Raw genomic sequence first — 20,224 nt, forward strand, 5'->3', positions numbered from 1 at the left:
CAAGTCTTATGACAAGTCAGAGCATCTTTCTAGAACAATAAAAATGCAATAACAAACATCCCTGTATCCCTGCTGCTTCGAATAGAATTTTCTAAAAATGTATTATCAACAGTTTTGTTTTTATCTTGAATTATCACTTACTGTATATTTAAATATGTTATACAATAATAAATATACAAAAAAAGCACCTCTTCAGATTGGTTTAAGTATGAACACTATTGACTTAGGAAATTGCCTGGTTTCGGTGGTATGCTGGTATGTGTTAACAACCAAATTCCAGAAATGGTTAATACGGGAATTCTTGGGAGTCATATGGGTAAAAGACACATTTGTTATTTTATCTATAAGTTGGTTAGCTGAAATGTTCAAGTATTGTTGTTTGTTTTTCAAGTACAATAAGGAAATGGTCTCGAAAACTGTAATAACAAAACAAAAATTTGTTTTCCAGACAAACAATACTAATAATAGAAAGCTGATAAACAACACAGCAAAGTACGAAACAGCACCTATAGATTAATACATTTTTATGGTTCCTGAATGAAGCACAATGCCATGTTTCCTCAGAATGAGTGGCATGCATTAATTGTTTTGCTGCTACACAAGATTACCACATTATTTACTTTGAAAAATGTTTCCAGTTTTCCCAAATAGATAAAGTTGTGAAGCAGACAGCACATGGTTCTGTCTGGTGATAACTAAGCTAAAAGGTTTTCTTCTCAACTTTGATGAAAGACTTCAGAGTCACTTAAAAAGTTCAAAAAATATTCAAACAAATAACCTTAAAAAAATCCTTCAGATTGAGAAAAAGACAAGCTCACTATATACTTCTTTACATCACCCAAGTATCTTATAATTGGTTAACCTGTGTTAATATCTTATTGGTGGCCATAAAGAAATTCTGATTGCCTAAACAAGAAATTTTACATATTTGGTAAAATGCCAACAGACCCAAAAATTAAACCAAGTCGTTATCTGGAAACAGTAAGGTGGAGAGTCCCAACATACTCCTGACTTAGTTCATATAGGTCTTTTACACAGCAGCTTACTAGTAAATTCCTAGAATGAGCTGCATGTAAACAAGGGGATTTAGACAAGGGATTAAATGCAACATAAACCACATTTAAACATGTATTGATATAAATTAAAAAAAAAAAAAAAAACAGTCCTAAATAAAACTTGGTATATAAGAGACACCATTAGCCAATGAACAAGACAAGCAATATAAACCATGCCTGAATTAGATCATTTAAATTTTAGAGTATAAAATCTGTCCAGACATAAGGCTTTTGTATATAATTTAGAGAGAATAAGTTAAAGTTCTCCAATATATCTTAGAAATGTAAGCCTTAGATTTGTACATACAGTATCTGTAAATGCATAAATGAATACAGCAAAAACAATAATCAGAAAAGACAAGAAAAACAGCAGTAATTAATTTCAATACAAATGGATCTGTTGGGGCTGTCCATTGATGCTTATCCAACAATTTCTATGTTTACCGCTGTATGACAACAATACTTTAATTTACTAAACAATATTACCCTTTTATTTTCCTTTTGTAATTTCTCTTTTTCCATTGATATATAACAACTGCCTACTATGTTATGGGAAGATAAAGGGCATACATGATGCAGGAATTTTCCTCGTCAGTGGCATCATACAGCTAGCAATGGTTCATGTAGTCATGCTTATATAAAGCTTCTTGTTATCATAAAACCATTACCAAACTGATAATATTAACATTCTCAAATCCAGTTAATTCAAGTCAGGGTGAGAGGGGTACAATTATATTAGGTAGGCTGTGAATGAGACAATTTGACAGGAACTTGTCTTGTAAACCAGTCTTGTGCAATATTTATATTATGCAACTACGAAATAAAATATTTGCTTTTAAGCCAATCACCTTCCACCTTCTGCTCATATAAAAACTATACTGTACATACATACATACATACTGTACATACATACATACATACATAAAGTGGAACCTCAGGTCACGAACGTCTCAGACCACGTACAAATCAGGGAAAAAGGGAGGGCACACATTGGATTTAGTGATTTCAAAAGGTTTAAAAGTTGAAGTGTGGCAGGTCATGGATGTTGATATTTTGGACCATTTTTGCATAGTATTTAATGTAGAAATACTGATAACTACAACTAATGAGCAGCATATTGTTAAAAAACATTATTTTGATATGTCTGTAGCTTCAATGTTTGCTAATGATCGAAACAATCAGTTGGGTTATAGTGTTATCCTCAATAGTGCTGATAATGTTAATAGTAAGGTGGAAAGTTTTAATGCTAAAGTAACAGCTGTAGTAGACATAGTGGCCCTGGAAAATACCATTAAGAAATCCTCCAGCACTATTATACCATGGAAGACTCAAACAGTGTCTGATTTAAAGAGAACATGTACAAGAGCTGAGCATAAATGGAGAAAAACTAAACTGAATGACCACTATGAAAAACTGAAGACAAATATAACTGAATATAACAACACAGTCTGGCTTGAGAGGCAAGCCTATTTCTCTAAAATTATAAATGATAATACTAGTAATCCAAGAGTTTTATTTTCAACTATTGATCGTCTTTTAAACACAGCTCAGTCAATGGAATACCTCCTTATAACTAGTTGTGAAAACTATGCTCGTTTAAGCGAGTTTTAAATTCTTTCAATGGAGTAGAGATTGACCCAAACTATGTAAAATAATTTCTCAGATGAAATCTTCCACCTGTGTCCTTGACAAGTGTCAACAGGCTTTTTCTCGTCTCCAATGCCCTTATTTATAGTGTACTTGAAATAGTGAACTCATCGTTAGACACGGAGGCTCTTCCCTGACTGTCTAAAGACTGTAGTCGTTAAACCCTTGCTCAAGAAAAGTAATCTCAACTCCTTTATCTCTGTCAATTTTAGACCAATTTCTAACCTGCCTTCTCTTGTAAAATTATAGAAAAGGCAGTTATTAAGCAGCTAAATGATTACTTAAATTACATATTCTATTCTTAATTTTTCAAATCAGGTTTTAGAACAAACCATAGTACAGAAACTGCAGTGGCAAAAGTAGTAAATGATTTATATGGACAGAAGCCATATACCTGTTTTTGTTCTCTTAGACTTGAGTGGAGCATTTGACACTACAGACCATAGTATTCTTATAAATCGCCTTAAGACAATGGTTGCGCCTCTCTATAAGCATCTTAAATTCATTTCAGTCTTATTTAGCAGGTAGAAAATTCTTCGTTAGTTGCGGTGATTGAACCTTGGAGATACAAGTAGTAACATATACAATATTGTGTAACTACTTGTAACTTTCTTCTGTCATCTTGTAAAGCACTTTGAGCTACATTGTTATAAGAAAATGTGCTATATAAATGCAGTTGTTGATATACCGGTTTCCTTTTTTTAAAAAATAGAATAGAAAATCAGAGCACAAATCCGCCTTGAGTAAATTATGTCAATGCTCACCTAAAAATCAGACAAAGAAATGTTAATTTCCACTTCCAAGTATGGTTTCAACTTAAATATTCATCATAAAAATAAATGAGTTTATAGTAACTGTTGCAGTAATCAGGTTAGGTAAACATTATTACCTCTACTACTGAAACAATCATTCAGTATTGTTGAGAACATTGATAATAAAAATCTCATAAATATTTCCAATTCAGTTTTTCATTTACATTTTCTTTTGTTTTGTGAATTGTTATTTTATAATTTCATCTTGTGAAATCAAACCAAGGCCTGAATCCATTACATTGTTAACACGGGTAAATGATACTGCATCTCAATATATCCTACTTTTTGTATTTCTCAGTATTAGTCCCCACAGCCTATATTAGCAAACAAATTAAGATGAATAAAATAAAAAAAAAAACTTTGACAAAGTTTGCCAAGGATTTTATTTATATTCCTGGTAAGGTAACACCATTGGAGTGTTGCTTCACTGCTGCAGGACACATTTCTCAATGAAGTCTGCAAGCCTGATATGAAAATGCTGAAATGTGGACTTTTCTTCACTTCAGCACTGGGCTCTTTTGAAACCCTCAGGAATAATATTTGAACTGAAAAATATTACATTAATATCATCCTGAGTCTTCAGCTTAAACACTGAACTGATTTAGATCATATTTTAATTTATTTAACTCTGAATGTTTCTTAAATGTTATTTTTGCAAAGAGAAAGAAGAAAAACAACAGTTAAAAACTGCAGAATATCAAGAATTGAATGGTTTTAAGTGCTTTTACAGTTTTGGCTTTCTAATTATTTAATTGAACAAAAGTATAATAAAAGTATATAACCAAATGAGCAATGTCAATCACGTGTCACAATCTTTATTATATACATGCCCTAATTTTTAGAGAAGCCAATTAATCAACTAATCACTGTAATGCAGTATTGGCTTGAATAATCAAACAACAAAATATTCAACTGTTGCAGCCCTAATTAACACAGATGTGTTTGCAGAACAAATAAACAAAAGACATTACTCCATAGATTCATGAAACATTGGCATAATCAGAATTCACACCTATGATTCCCACAGTTTAAAAAAATTAACTCCGACAGTAAACTAAAGACTCAATTACATCATTACTTGTAGGATAAATATGCAATTGTTTTAGGAACTTTAATTTATACTGTATAATTTGTGTGCATTTTTTACTTTAATAATTTACTTGGTTTTACTATAGTTTTATAAAACACTTCATTAAATGAACTACATAATTATTAGGATTAGTATTTGTTTTTATTATTACATTTTATTAAAATTCACCTGAATCCAAACCACCATCTTCATCTTGCTGGTGATTAAAACTCAAATTAATGGTAACAATGGAAATATTATAAAATGTTTAGAATGAAGGACAGCTACTGTATAACAAGACAGAATTAGCTTTTTCACAAGTACGCTTAAGCTCAGTAAGAGAGAGATGTATAATAGTTGTTATTATTCTTAGAACTTGTGAATAAAATGTGTTCCAGAATGTAGTGATGCAAGTACTATTGGACCGCTACCTTTTGTTGGGACATAGTGACTGTGTAGGATATCCAAGACATAACAATCAAGATAACAATACAGTTAGCATCTTTAGGTGTTTCATATGTCCTGAACAAAACCAAGATGTGTATCAGAAATATTCTAAGCAAACTTCACCACCTTCTGTACTGCTCAGTAGTTCTGAGCTGAACAGGCGTCACAAAAGAATACAGTCAGTTAGGACAGACCATGGACTAAAAGAAGTTGCTGAGCACAAATGCAAGACACTTGGGCTTTCTTCAGACATCTAAGGAAGCAAAGGTGTTGATGACTGTTGTCGTCATCATGTCCGTCTTTCAGGATGAAACAATTCTGCTCCCTGTGGACTGATTACACAAAAAATTTGGAGCACACACTCTTTAAAGAAATTTGTTGGAAAAAATAAATTTTCATTGAAGTAACATGATTCAAATGCACTGTACAAAATTTTGAAATTTCAAAAACTCAAATTAAAAAGCATAGGTAACTTTTGTTTAAATTCCCTGCCCTAAAACAGACCATTCATTTACTCAAATTTACCTTGAAAAAGATTATTTCAACTTGAAACTTTCTCTCTTTTACATATCTGACAGCTTTGCCGGATGACAAAAAAAAAATCCCTACTACAAGTTATTAAAACACTAGCAGAGTCGGCAGCTCTCCATCACCTTAGCTACTAAAATTCTCATGGGTGGATCTGGTTACTCCTTTCAAAAACAATATATGTTTAAAAAATATGAACTACAAACCAGCCACGGACCCTCCATAACCTACAATTAACAAAAGAACATCAATTGACACAGTTTTTGCATTATTTTAGTTGGAATTTGATGTCTATAAAGGTTATTGCAAAATGTGCATTTTATATACTCTGTAATAAAATTCTATTATCACTGTTAAATTTAAATATGACTGATGGTTACAAAAACATTTCATTAACAAAAGAGTGGTATCTCTGTCATTGATTAATAAAATAAAGGCCACTATATAAATGAAGGCCATTTAATAAAGAATTCCTGAACTGTAGGACAATACCACATGTACTTAAGACGCTGATTTGTGTGTTTTTAATAGTCAATCTGAAAGCATATTTTTGTTTTTTGACAGGTCATGCACTGCAATCAATGTGGCAATGCATATTTTGCTCATGGCAATGTTGATGTACTGGTAACCATTAGAGCATGAAAAACTCCTGTGCTGTAGACCGGTTTTACGCCTTAATACTAGATTTTTTCCTACACTCATGCCTTCCTAAAATACACAATAAAGAAACAATCACCATCCTCATTTAATTTATGATGCCAAGCTTACGGTCATTTTTCTTTATTTTTAAATTCTGTATTGTACTTTTTTACCTTAGCTTTAGCCAACTTTGAATCCATCTCGAAAAGAGGTTTTATACTTATACTATGCTCAAAGTGACTCCCAAAAAGCAGCTTGCTGATTATTGGTTAACAGATTATCCTGTTTGCACACTACTGGCAACTGCAAGAAAAATATGTTAAAATGTACCCAAAGCAATAACCCTTATTGTTGATTTTTACAGGTCTACTGCACCTTTAGCAAAATGGTGCAACAAGCAGTTAACATTTTTTCCAAATCTAATAAATTACGATATGGCAGAAATTTGCCATGTTGCCAGAAAACTTTAAGCACTGTGTACATGTAAAGCAAATGATCGATAGAATATTTCTGCAATTCCTAGAAATCTTTTTATTCTTATTATTAAAACGTGGCTACAAAAGTACATATACAAAAATGTACAAGATACGTGCCCAGATTAGTACTAAAGGACACAATTACTATTTTAACTAAGTGTACATGTGGAAAACAAAGGATACTGATATTGATAGCCCTAACTGGCAGATAGACAAATAAAAGGTATAACAATAATGCATGAAATATCAAATGTAAACAACTGAAAAAAATTGCAAAGTTTCATAGTTATACTGTGTTTGTAATTACACACTGAAGTTGAGCCCATTTGCATGCCAACTTACACCAGTGATCTGTCCTCCAGCCAACATGAGCTGAGTCTGTGGGAGGGAACTCTGTATTGAGGGCTGGATGGAAGGCTGACTCGAGACTGGAGTTTCACCAGAATCTTCTGATTTACACTACAAGTAAAAACAGGCATAATTAAGAATTCCAAAATATGCACTTAATGCTTGTGAATTAAAGGAAAAAAAACTCTTGGTTTCTCCTTATCTACTCGATCTAAAAATCAGCTGAAAATGTTGACTCCTGTTCGTTGGTTTAAATAGCATTTTACCAAAAAAAAAAAAGTGAAATCATGTACTTGTCAAGATATACAAACAATGGAAAAAATATAAAACAGAAAAACGAATTTCATCATGAAAAAAGTCACAAGATTCTGTAAAAATGTCAAGGACAGAAAAATAAAAAGAGCTCCTAATGGCCTATAAAAATAGCTAAATGAGATAATGAAAAAAAGCTATAAACTAACCATACAAGCTCGACTGAACAAATGAACATCTCTAGTTTGTAGAATCTCTCATGTTCTTAAATTTTTTTATGTTATTTTAAAGTTTACATTTGTTTATAAATTTCCACTGCGGTTGAGTCAAAAGTGGAAAAGCAATAAAGAGGTTATTAAAAAAAAAAAAAAACTACCAGAATTATTCTGTCACTGCCTTTTAAAACTATTCCTGATAGAACCTTATGAACAGATGATGTTATACAGATGCTATTCCATTTTACCACAAATTTATCATGTGAAATTCTATAACAAAAACTGCTTCCATTTCAACAGAACAACGAACTTCACTGTTAATTTTATTATTCTTTTTTTATTCGAATGGACAAGGAAGAAAGTTCCGTATTAAACATGCAAGAACCTTACTTTGTAACTGGAATGAAAATAAAACCCTTCAAGATATATGTAATATGCAAAGTTGACTGACAGACTAACTCACTCACTCATTCAACAAAACACTATCTATCCATCCATCCATCCATTTTCCAACCCGCTATATCCTAACTACAGGGTCACGGGGGGTCTGCTGGAGCCAATCCCAGCCAACACAGGAAACACTACTTCTCGTTTAGTTAAAAAGCTGAAATTTGTCAGGATGGTATATCTAGAGAACCATGAATCTTTAAAAAAGGGCATTTTGGGGTAATGCCCTGTGCAAGAGAGTATGGCTCCCAAGGATTTAAGCTTCTTTATGTGCCTGCTTTTATGGCTGACTGTCCTGACAAAGATTAGGAGGAATATAGGTCAGTTAGTAAGATCACAGCACAAATAGAATAGCAACTTTTAAGTAGAAGAGCATGCAAAAGGTGGACTTGTTTTTATTATTTTGGAGGTGTCCAATGGGCAGGGCAGGGTTTATACCACAGCTTTCTGAATAAAATGCCAGCATCAATTGATTCACCTAGAAAAGCAGGATCATCTGCGTGTCAACTTAAGGTCCACACAATCTGTATACTTTTTTCTCCTTCACATATGTAGCAATATTTTAAAAAAGGTGGCCTGAATATTTTTATTACACTTCACTGTTTTAGGCATAATGTGTCAAATCAGCAGCCACATAAGACGGAGATTAATTGAGTGTTTGGCTGACATATTAATGAGGCTCTTTAAAGGTGTGGATTTTAAAGTATATAATTTAAAAAAATCAGAATTATGAATTGTTTTCCATTTGCTTTAATATGAGAAGGACTTAGCATTAAACAGGGTTAGGTTTTAAGACTGAGGAGGACAGGATCAGATGCAAAAATGATACTTTTAGAACACCGGAGAAGCGTTTAGAAAAACTGCTCAGAGTACACTTGTAGATCAAAGTGCAGAGTAGTGTTGTGAAGGGGTCTGGCTGCAAATTTTACCAATGAAGATAACAATCTAACCATTCAACAAGTGAAGTGCAAAAACAGATCTGTAAAATACTCCATATTACAAAACTGCAGCAACTCAAAGTCAAAACTAGTGTTAGTACGTAAAAACAAACAATCATTCCTTTACAATTAAATGTCAGCTTTTGCATTTGGATAAGACCTTTACTAAAGACATTACATCCGACAGCCTTAACATGAAAGATATGCAAAATCCCTCAAACTTCATTACCAGCCTCGAAGTGTTACCTGCATCAGAAATTGCATTTTTGAAGTTTACAGAAATGGCGTATTTGCTAAATTTGAAGTAAATGGTCAACCAGTTAATGACCGCACTTCACAGAAGCTTTATGCAGAGGTCATTTTGATATTTACAAACTTAATACTACTACTGATCTTGCTCAAACTCAAAAAGCTCAAAATTGTTTGCATTAATCATCATAATCAAGGACATTCTTTTGCTTTACTGATGTGACCAAAAAAAACAAAACAAGCATCATACTAGATATATTCAGACAATATCAGACAAGAACAAGTAAAAAAAAAAAACGTGCAGCCAAATATGTACTAAAAAAATCCAGAGGGCAACAGAGTTGCAGTTGCTAAATATACTCAAACAATCCTGAGAGCAACACAGTTGTTGTTACATATACCAAAAAAAAAAAAAAAAAAAAAAATCACAAAGTGAACAGACTAGAATACCAGTACTGTATGTATTGAGCAACTGTAACTAAAAACTGGCAGAGACTATGCAAAACACATTCCAATGAAAACACATTAATTATAAAAATCTGGAAAAATAAATATGAAAATGCAATTTTACATTGGTGTATCATTGTCTTAAATGTAATTAATGACTTTATGCATAGACTTGTATGTGAACTACCGTATGTGTAGCAAGTAAGCCTAACTCTTTGGGAATATTACCAAGAGAGGTACAATTCATCCTGATTGAGTAGATGATGACTCTAGCCACCACAGTCTGCAACAGATTATACAGGTTTGACCATGCATGTATGTTTAAAGCTGATAATATGAAACAAGGAGACACGACAGGAAAAAGATGTGTCCGGTCCTGTGTTTGCTTAGCAGCACATACCTAGTATTGAACTTGAGTAGCATTAACAAGCGTTTTGACAGATAAAGAGGTGTGTTTGTCAGTACATTAGCATGTGTCATTTAATTTTTAATGGAATTCAGTGTAAAAAGTATATATAAACACATCCTATCCATATATACCAAACCTCTCACAGTTTGAAATTATAATGGGATACTAACTGCAGGCCATACTTCCCCAAGTCAAGATATGTCAATGAATATTGACATAAGAATGGGTGGGGGCTTGCATTAACGTGACACAATAATTGCACAGTAATGTTACCCTTTTTATTTGCATGGTTTTATACAGTAACATGAAAAAGTTTGGGAACCCCTCTTAATTCTTTGGATTTTTGTTTATCATTGGCCGAGCTTTCAAAGTAGCAACTTTCTCTTAATATATGACATGCCTTATGGAAACAGTAGTATTTCAGCAGTGACATTAAGTTTATTGGATTAACACTAGAATTACCAGAACCTACGAGAAATCTCGTAAATCTGTTCACACCTCTCCGTCAGCGTCTTTTGTCCTGTAAATGTGCCGATTAAGACAAGCAGCAAGCAGCCGGCTATTCCATCCCCCAACTGTCACAGAAAATTCACAAAAATTCTTCCAGCTCATGCCTTGTTTGATTATCTGGGAGTGAGTGAACTGCTGGAGTTTTAGAGTGGAAGATCATTATTTGGAACACATGCATTTCATGTGTGTTCTGTTTCTAGAGTAATCTGTGTAAACACATTGTTAAAACAAACTTTCATATTTTAGTAATAAATGTTACAAAATGTAGGCATTGTCACAAAAATGAGACATAAACAGATAAAGGTTTGGGGCAGCCACCCGTATAATATGGTATCCTGGCTGCAAGGTCGTTTTTTTAATCAATACACAGCACTGATATGCATACAACCGAGTCCAGAACAAGACAGAGGGAATAAGGAACATCTGTAGACTTTTAAAGGGGAAGACAGGAAGTGAGGTCATAGGGATCTGGCTCATGTTCTTCAGCCATTGCTTCGAGCCCGGACGTGACATCACAGGGGCCGGAGCCGGTAAAGTCTTCTTCCATTGGCTCGGTCCCGGAAGTGACATCAAGAGAGCCAGGTGGAATTTCCCGGGAATGGTCTACAGGTAAGGGAAAAAAAGAGTCAGTGCACTCTGCCACATCCCGGCATGCCTCAGAACTGCCTTCACTCAAGCCCTTTAGCTGCCTCCCATGCGCATGTGTGTGACAAGGCCCCCCCCTTAGCCCAGACCCGTCGGGTCGGGTGGTCCTAACCGAGAGGCCGTGAACCCGAGAAAGAGCATCAGCGTTGGCATGGAGAGCGCCCCGGCGATGAACGAGCGAAAACTTGTACGGCTGTAGGTCAAGAAACTACCGGGTGACCCCCGGATTCGACTCCTTGTGTAGGGCCATCCACTGTAGAGGTGCATGGTCCATGACAAGGGTGAATTCCCGGCCCAACAGGTAGTACCTAAGCTGAGTGATCGCCCATTTAATCGCCAAAGCCTCCCTTTCCAATGCTGCATACCTGGTCTCCCGGTCCAACAGTTTCCGGCTCAGGAACATGATGGGGTGTTCCACACCATCGACACTTTGGCTCAGCACGGCCCCCAGGCCTGTGTCCGAAGCATCCGTCTGGAGGATGAAAGGCAGAGAAAAGTTAGGTGCCATCAAAATAGGTGCGGATGTAAGGGCCTACTTCAAATCACCAAATGCAGCACCTGTCTTCTCAGTCCATACCACAATGTTCGAAGCCCTCTTTGTTAAATCAGTCAAGGGCGCCGCTCTCTCCGAGAACCGGGGTACAAACTGGCGGTAGTACCCTGGTAACCCAAGAAAGGTTTGGACCTGCCGCTTGGTTCGCAGACGGGGCCATTTCAAAATGGCATCTACTTTGGAGCACTGTGGCCTTATGGTACTCCGACCCACCAGGTAGCCTAAATATTTGGCCTCGCTTAATCCAAAGAAGCATTTCTTGTAATGAATCCGGAGCCCGGCCTCACCAAGTGTCCGCAATACCGCTCGGACATGCTGTAGGTGTTCTCTCCATGTGCTGGAATAGATGACCACGTCATCCAGGTAGGCAGCACTATATGAGTCATGAGGCCGGAGCACTTTGTCCACCAGACGCTGGAAGGTTGCTGGAGCCCCGTGTAACCCAAATGGAAGGCCACGATACTGCCAGTGTCCGCTAGGGGTACTAAACGCGTTTTTTTCCTTCGCGGAGTCCGTTGAAGGAACCTGCCAGTACCCTTTTGTCATGTCCAGTGTGGTCAAATATCGAGCCTGCCCAAGCCTCTCGAGGAGGTCGTCCACTCGTGGCATTGGATAGGCATCAAATTGGAAGACTTGGTTAAGCCGACGGAAGTCATTGCAAAACCTCCAACTCCCATCAGGCTTACCGACCAGCACAATGGGACTGGACCAGGGACTATAACTTTCCTCAATCACACCTAGTTCCAGCATGCGCTTGATCTCAAGCTCCACTTCAGCTCATTTTGCCTCGGGAAGACGATACGGGTGTTCTCGGACAATAACCCCGGGCTCTGCCACTATGTTGTGCTCAATCAATCTGGTTCTGCTTCAGCCTCACTATAAACCAAAAGTGAGAGTCCTACCTGTAACCACACGATCATTCAGGAAGTGGACCCAGGAGGCTGAGAATACTCTGAGAGAATGTTTTGGAACTACAGACTGGGATATCCTGCAGGGATCTCATAGTGAGAACATTGAGGAGGTTGTTGACTGCACTACTGACTACATCAACTTCTGTATGGACATTGTAGTTCCAGTAAGAGCTGTACGCTGCTATGCTAACAACAAGCCATGGACTACAAGTGACATCAAGGGCCTTTTGAACCAGAAGAAAAGGGCTTTTAAAGACGGTGATAAGCATGAGCTCAAGCGCGTGCAGAAGGAACTCCGAGTCCAGCTCAGGGCGGTGAAGGAGCAGTACAAGAGAAAACTGGAGCAGAAGTTGCAGAACAGCAGCATGAAGGAAGTGTGGGATGGGATGAAGATCATCACTGGCTGCAGCTTGAAGCGGGGTACCACCATCGAGAGAGACGTGAAGAGAGCAAACCAAATGAACAACTTCTTTAACAGGTTTGACCACCCTAACCCACTCTCACTCTCACCTCGGAGTACTGCACCCTCCACACATCCTTCTGCTGATACCTGGATAGGAGAGACATCCCCACCCATAATAACAACAGCGCATGTGAGCAGAGAGCTGAGGAGACTTCGTGCCAGCAAAGCAGTGGGTCCAGATGGAGTATCGCCACGACTGCTGAAGGTCTGTGCATCGGAGCTGGGGGGTCCTCTACAACCTTAGCCTGGAACAGGGGAGAGTCCCGAGGCTTTGGAAAACATCTTGTATCACCCCAGTCCCAAAGGTATCACGTCCTAGTGAGCTGAATGACTTCTGGCCTGTTGCTCTGACATCACATGTGATGAAGACCATGGAGAGGCTGCTGCTTCACCACCTTAGGCCACAGGTTCAACACGCCCTTGATCCTCTGCAGTTTGCGTATCAGGAGAAGGTGGGAGCGGAGGATGCCATCATCTATATGCTACACTGATCCCTCTCTCACTTGGACAGAGGCAGTGGTGCTGTAAGAATTATGTTTCTAGACTTCTCTAGCGCCTTCAACACAATCCAACCTCTGCTCCTTAGGGACAAGCTGACAGAGATGGGATTAGATTCATACCTAGTGGCATGGATCGTGGACTATCTTAAAGACAGACCTCAGTATGTGCGTCTTGGGAACTGCACGTCTGACATTGTGGTCAGCAACACAGGAGCGCCACAAGGGAGTGTACTTTCTCCGGTCCTGTTCAGCCTATATACATCGGACTTCCAATACAACTCTGAGTCCTGCCATGTGCAAAAGTTCGCTGATGACACTGCTATCGTGGGCTGCATCAGGAATGGGCTGGAGGATGAGTATAGGGACCTAATCAATGACTTTGTTAAATGGTGCGACTCAAACCACCTACAACTAAACACCAGCAAAACCAAGGAGCTGGTGGTGGATTTTAGGAGGCCCAGACCCCTCATAGACACCATGATCATCAAAGGTGACTGTGTGCAGATGGTGCAGACCTATAAATATCTGGGAGTGCAGCTGGATGATAAATTAGACTGGACTGCCAATACTGATGCGCTGTGCAAGAAAGGACAGAGCCGACTATACTTCCTTAGAAGGCTGGCGTCCTTCAACATCTGCAATAAGATGCTGCAGATGTTCTATCAGACAGTTGTGGCGAGCTCCCTCTTCTACACGGTAGTGTGCTGGGGAGGCAGCATTAAGAGGAAAGATGCCTCACGCCTTGACAAACTGGTGAGGAAGGCAGGCTCTATTGTTGGCATGGAGCTGGACAGTTTAACATCTGTGGCAGAGCAAAGGGCGCTCAGCAGGCTCCTATCAATTATGGAGAATCCACTGCATCCACTAAATAGTATCATCTCCAGACAGAGGAGCAGCTTCAGCGACAGACTGCTGTCACTGTCCTGCTCCACTGACAGATTGAGGAGATCGTTCCTCCCTGAAACTATGCGACTCTTCAATTCCACCCGGGGGGGTAAACGTTAACATTTAACATTATACAAAGTTATTGTCTGTTTTTCACCTGCATTATTATCATTCTTTAATTTAATATTATTTATTGTTGCATTATGCTGCTGCTGGAGAATGTGAATTTCCCATTGGGATTAATAAAGTATCTATCTATCTATCAGAGAGGTCCTTCCAGGGTTCTCACTGACTACCTCCCGAACGGACCGGATAACCGTTTCCAGCGCCTGCCGTTGTCTAGGACTTAAATCCACACCGAAGTTAAGGTTAGTCGTGTGAGCGAAGAGTGAGCGGGGCTGGCCAGAGGAGGGATCGGGATCCCTGTCCTTCCACGGTTTCAGCAGGTTCACATGATAAACCCGCTCCCTCGGCCGACGATTGGGTTGACTCACCAAATAGTCGACGAGGCCCTTCCTCTCCTTAACTTCGTAGGGGCCTTGCCAATGGGCAAGCAACTTAGAGTGGGAGGTAAGCACTAGGACCATGACACGATCTCCCGGTTGGAACTCCCGGAGAGACGTGCCGCTTGGGCCTCTTCCATGTGACTTTTAAGGAGGGGCCGAATCTTTCCAAATCTATCGCGTAATTGTGCGATATATTCTAGTATGTTTGTAGAGGGAAGAGCCTCTTCTTCCCATCCTTCTTTTAGGATATCCAATATGTCCCGGGGTTGCCGCCCATACAGTAATTCAAAAGGGGAGAACCCCGTGGCGGCTTGTGGGACTTCCTGATAGGCAAAAAGGACGAGGGGGAGGAGCTGATCCCAGTTCCTTACATCCTCGCTGACCACCTTACGCAGCATTTGTTTGAGAGTCTGATTAAACCTCTCCACTAGACCGTCGGTTTGAGGATGATACACCGCTGTCTTTAAATGCTTTATTTTCAGTAATTTGGTAGCATAATCCACGAGGACTAGGATGTACTTGTGTTCTCGGGCTGAGGGCTATAGAGGTCCGACTATATCGACCCCAATTCGATGGAAGGGAATGTCAATCAGGGGAATAGGAACGAGAGGAGCACGGTCCTTTCTTGGAATTTGTCGCAATTGACACTCCAGACAGGAAGTGCAAAAGCGACGAACCTCCTCATTGATTCCCGGCCAGTAGAAACGGAGCTTGATCCCCCCTCCAGGGTTTTTTCGGTGCCCAAGTGGCCACCTAGGAGGTGGGCGTGTGCTAACTCACAGACCTGCCGCTGGAAGGTTCGGGGTTAGCAGTAGCCTTCTCTCCTGCCCGTCATGCATTGCTATGCGATGGAGAAGGTCGTTGTCTAATACAAAGTGAGGACCCTGTGGCATTGACTGGTTAGTGCGCTAGCCGTTGACTAGGACCACTGCATTTTTTGCAAATTTCAGGGACTCGTCACTCCACTGCTCCCTTTTAAAGGAAGCCGACGTCTCTCTAAATTGGAACCGTAAAAGGGAGAGAGGGTCTGGATAGACCTCAAGAGGCGTGGTTTACTCCCACTCCGCCGTGGCACTGGTGGACGACGTGTCGGCACGCGACGGCCCGAGAGTTGCCACGTCACTCAGGACGGCCGCTTCGTCTCTCTCTGCCAGCTGATTACACGTACCGTAAATTTATAGCCAATGTCCCACTTGTAAAAGTTAGCTTTTTTCAGTTTTATTCTCTCAATCACGATCACGCTCTAACACCCCCCACCCCCCGCCTCTCCTGATCTGACTCTTAAGCAACAGTGCCAGCGTAAATTCACACCCAATCTGACGCTGTTCATTTTCAAATAATATTGCATTAATGCAATGATGTTTTCTGATTAATTTTATTTGTCTCTCTTTTTTTTTTTCTCCATGCTGCGTCGACATCGTGCACCAGAAGGCGTGAGCTTATTCAGTGCAGTAGGAACACTCAATAAAACTGAATAAAAAAAATAAATAAATAAAGTGACAGTGAGATACGAAGGTGGGCCGGATTTACGAGTTTTCTCATAGGTTCTGGTAATTCTAGTGTTAACAGAAAATATGCAATATGCATCATAACAAAATTAGACAGGTGCATAAATTTGGGCACCCCAACTGAGATATTACATTAATACTTAGTTGAGCCTCCTTTTGCAAATATAGCAGCCTCTAGACGCCTCCTATAGCCTTGGATGAGTGTCTGGATTCTGGATGGAGGTATTTTGACCATTCTTCCATACAAAATCTCTCCAGTTCAGTTAAATTTGATGGCTGCCGAGCATGGACAGCCTGCTTTAAATAATCTCACAGATTTTCGATGATATTCAAGTCAGGGACTGTGACAGCCATTCCAGAACATTGTACTTCTCCGTCTGCATGAATGCCTTTGTAGATTTCGAGCTGTGTTTTGGGTCATTGTCTTGTTAGAATATCCAACCCCTGCGAAACTTCAATTTTGTGACAGATGCTTGAACATTATCCTGAGGAATTTGTTGATATTGGGTTGAATTCAACCAACCCTCGACTTTAACAAGGGCCCCATTCCCTGAATTAACCACACAGCCCCATAGCATGATGGAACCTCCACCAAATTTGACAGTAGGTAGCAGGTGTTTTTCTTGGAATGCGGTGTTCTTCTTCCGCCATGCAAAGTGCTTTTTGTTATGACCAAATAACTAACTTTTTGTCTCATCAGTCCAAAGCACTTTGTTCCAAAATGAATCTAGCTTGTCTAAATGAGCAATTGCATACAACAAGCGACTGTTTGTGGCATGAGTGCAAAAAGGGCTTCCTTCTCATCATCCTGCCATACAGATGTTCTTTGTGCAAATTGTGCTGAATTGTAGAACAATTTACAGATACATTATCTGCAGCAAGATGTTTTTGCAGGTCTTTTGAGGTGATCTGTGGGTTGTCTGTAACCATTCTCACAATCCTATGCATATGCTGCTCCTGTATTTTTCTTGGTCTGCCAGACCTGGGTTTAACAGCAACTGTGCCTGTGGCCTTTCATTTCCTGATTACATTCCTTACAGTTGAAACTGACACTTTAAACCTCTGAGATAGCTTTTTGTAGCCTTCCCCTAAACTATGATACTGAACAATCTTTGTTTTCAGATCATTTGAGAGTTGCTTTGAGGATCCCATGCCGTCACTCTTCAGAGGAGAGTCAAAGGGAAGCACAACTTGCAATTGACCACCTTAAATACATTTTCTCATGATTGGACACACCTGTCTATGAAGTTCAAGACTTAACGAGCTAATCCAACCAATTTGGTGTTACAAGTAATCTGTATTACTGTGCAGATCCTAAAACCAAGTGTTTGCTCAGCTAAATATTGTTGACTGCCTTTTGGGCAACAAGAGAATACTGTTATCTATGCACACAACATTCACACTCAATTCAACTTGTTGCCTTTTCCATACCAGCCTTATCCATTTAAGAACTGAGGATATACAAGCAGTAAGGTAAGGAAGCCCAAAGACATGTATATACTTTCAGTAAGAGCCGTTAGAATTTTTTTTTTTTTTTTTTACTTTTTATTTACATGAGGCAGGCATTTAAAATACCTCATAGTTTCATGTTAAACTAGTTGCACAATCAAAACTTTGTAATGGCGTGCAGGCTCATGCAGGCTATTCAGAAACTAAGACTGTTCAATATGTGACAGACTTACAGAGAACCACAGCAACTTTACTTCATTGTTTCAACTTAACATTAATCCCCAAACAATCATTAAAACATCTGGGATGCTCTTCTATGTGATATGGGTTAGTAACAAGAAAGACAAAATGTTATTCTTTCTTCAGGTGTGCACTAACATTTGAATATAGAGCTGTATTTAGCTGTTCCTCAGTTTTTGTTCATCACAGCTCATGAATGAGGGTGGATGAACTGCTCTCGCTGACATTACAGGACTAACTACATGCTAAATAATAAACATTTTTAGGGGTCTGATCCCATACAACATCTTTCAAAAAATATGGAAATAATTTTCTGTTTGCAGCAGTTTTCAGAAAAATTGAGGAGTACAAATCATTTTGAGACATTTTAAACAATAAAACTAGTTTCAAATAATTATTAAAAGTATTCAAAAAAATGGCATTCCATGTACCACAGGGAATATCTTAATTGTTATGTTGCATTATAGGATTGTACATTCTGAGGATAAACCACTTATTTCAGATAAGATGTACTTAATTAATGATATTGACAATGCTTTATTTGAAGCAAATAAATGTAATAGATGGAAATGACAATTCAAATAAAAAATAAAAACACCTTTGTCTAAAATGCAGGGACACTCCAATTATCAGCTGTCGATCTAAATCGTCCAATTTTCACTAAAAAAAAAAAAAAAAAAAAAAAAAAGACTAGACCTGCGATCAGTAAATTGGCTGATCACAAAAGCTGATCGTTTAAGCCCCTGCTTGTCCAGCTGATACACTAAAGTAAAAAAACACTCCTGTATAAATATTGTAAATGTGTATTTTAACACCAAAAAAGCTGTAGTGCAATAAATGATATAAAATAATTAAAGGGTATAAGAGGATGTATATTTACATTTAAGCAGTGTATAAACTGCTAATATCAATTAATTGATTGTGTGAGAATATATATTTTTTTTGATTGTTAGAATAATAGTGAAAACTACTTTTTTTTAATTAAGCCTTGAGTCAGACAGGTACATTACAGAAAACAAGTAAAAATATGATAGCTTAATATGACAGTAATTAAGGAGAAGAATTTTATTTTTTTTATGTCATATTTATTATGGATACATATGTCTGTACATATATGATTAGTTAAAGCATGTATTTTAAGGAAATTTTACTTTAGTATTTTTATAGTCATTGAAAAATAAGCCTACAGAATCATAAAATTCGTAATTCATAAAAATATACTTTAATAAATGACATAAGAATTCTATTTGTTTAGTTATGCTGGAGCTTGATGTAAAAAGTTTTTTTTTAAGTGAAGTGAAAAAAAAAAAAAAAAAAAAAAAAAAAAAATCGGTATCAGAATCGGTAGATCAAGTAACATGAAATCAGTGATCGGTATTGCCTTTAAAACACCTGATCGGAGCATTCCAACTTAAAGGGTCAAACCTTTCCCTCTACTGAAGCTTAATTCACTTTACCACTCAAAGGCACCACAAAAAGTCAATGGTAGGCAATGAACAACATGGTAAAAACATTAAGCAAAACTTGTTTCTGTTGAAACACTGTGCTATTTAATATTATTCAAGCCCTGACAAATTGCTGTATGTTTTAACGGCAGCCTAACACTCAAAGCTGAGTTTCCTCCATTGGACTCTTCTGCTCAGTAGTTGGAATAGCATGATGGAACAGTTAACAAGGAACAGCAGCAAATTTATATTTAGTGCAGATAGAAATAAGTGAGTCATTCAGCTATAGCAGGGGTCCTCAATCAGAGTTCTGGAGGGCCGCAGAGGCTGCAGGTTTTTGTTCTAACCCGGTTGATTAATTAGAAAGCAATTCTTGCCAATAATTTAATTTCATGGCTTGTTAGTGCTTTAACTCTAATATTTCAGGTCATTCTCATATCCTAGATTTTCTTCCCCTTTCTAAGGATATCCTCCAAATGATTTGAAGGTTAAAATGGATGAGTAATTCTCAGTCCTTCACTTTTTTCTCTTTACTTTCCTTCCAAGTATTTAATTAAACCCAACAGTGCATGATAAATATACACAGGTGTAAATGGAAACAAGCTAAATGGAGAAATGCTGGTCTCTTGTC

The 20,224-nt window shown here is 38.1% G+C and overlaps 1 protein-coding gene across 3 annotated transcripts in view; it reads right to left on the reverse strand.

Moving 5' to 3' along the window:
• pou2f1b (POU class 2 homeobox 1b) overlaps positions 1 to 20,224 on the reverse strand; it is a 236,255-nt gene that overhangs the window by 84,038 nt on the left and 131,993 nt on the right. For 2 of the 3 annotated variants that reach the window (XM_028800092.2, XM_028800091.2), the window contains exon 4: positions 7,016 to 7,132. The exons of the other annotated variant lie outside the window; for it this stretch is intronic. In XM_028800092.2, the coding sequence (XP_028655925.1) occupies positions 7,016 to 7,132 (117 nt within the window). The remainder of the gene's footprint in view (positions 1 to 7,015; positions 7,133 to 20,224) is intronic. 3 annotated transcript variants of the gene reach the window in all.

Source organism: Erpetoichthys calabaricus, chromosome 4, assembly GCF_900747795.2.
Source record: "Erpetoichthys calabaricus chromosome 4, fErpCal1.3, whole genome shotgun sequence".
NCBI lineage: Eukaryota > Metazoa > Chordata > Cladistia > Polypteriformes > Polypteridae > Erpetoichthys > Erpetoichthys calabaricus.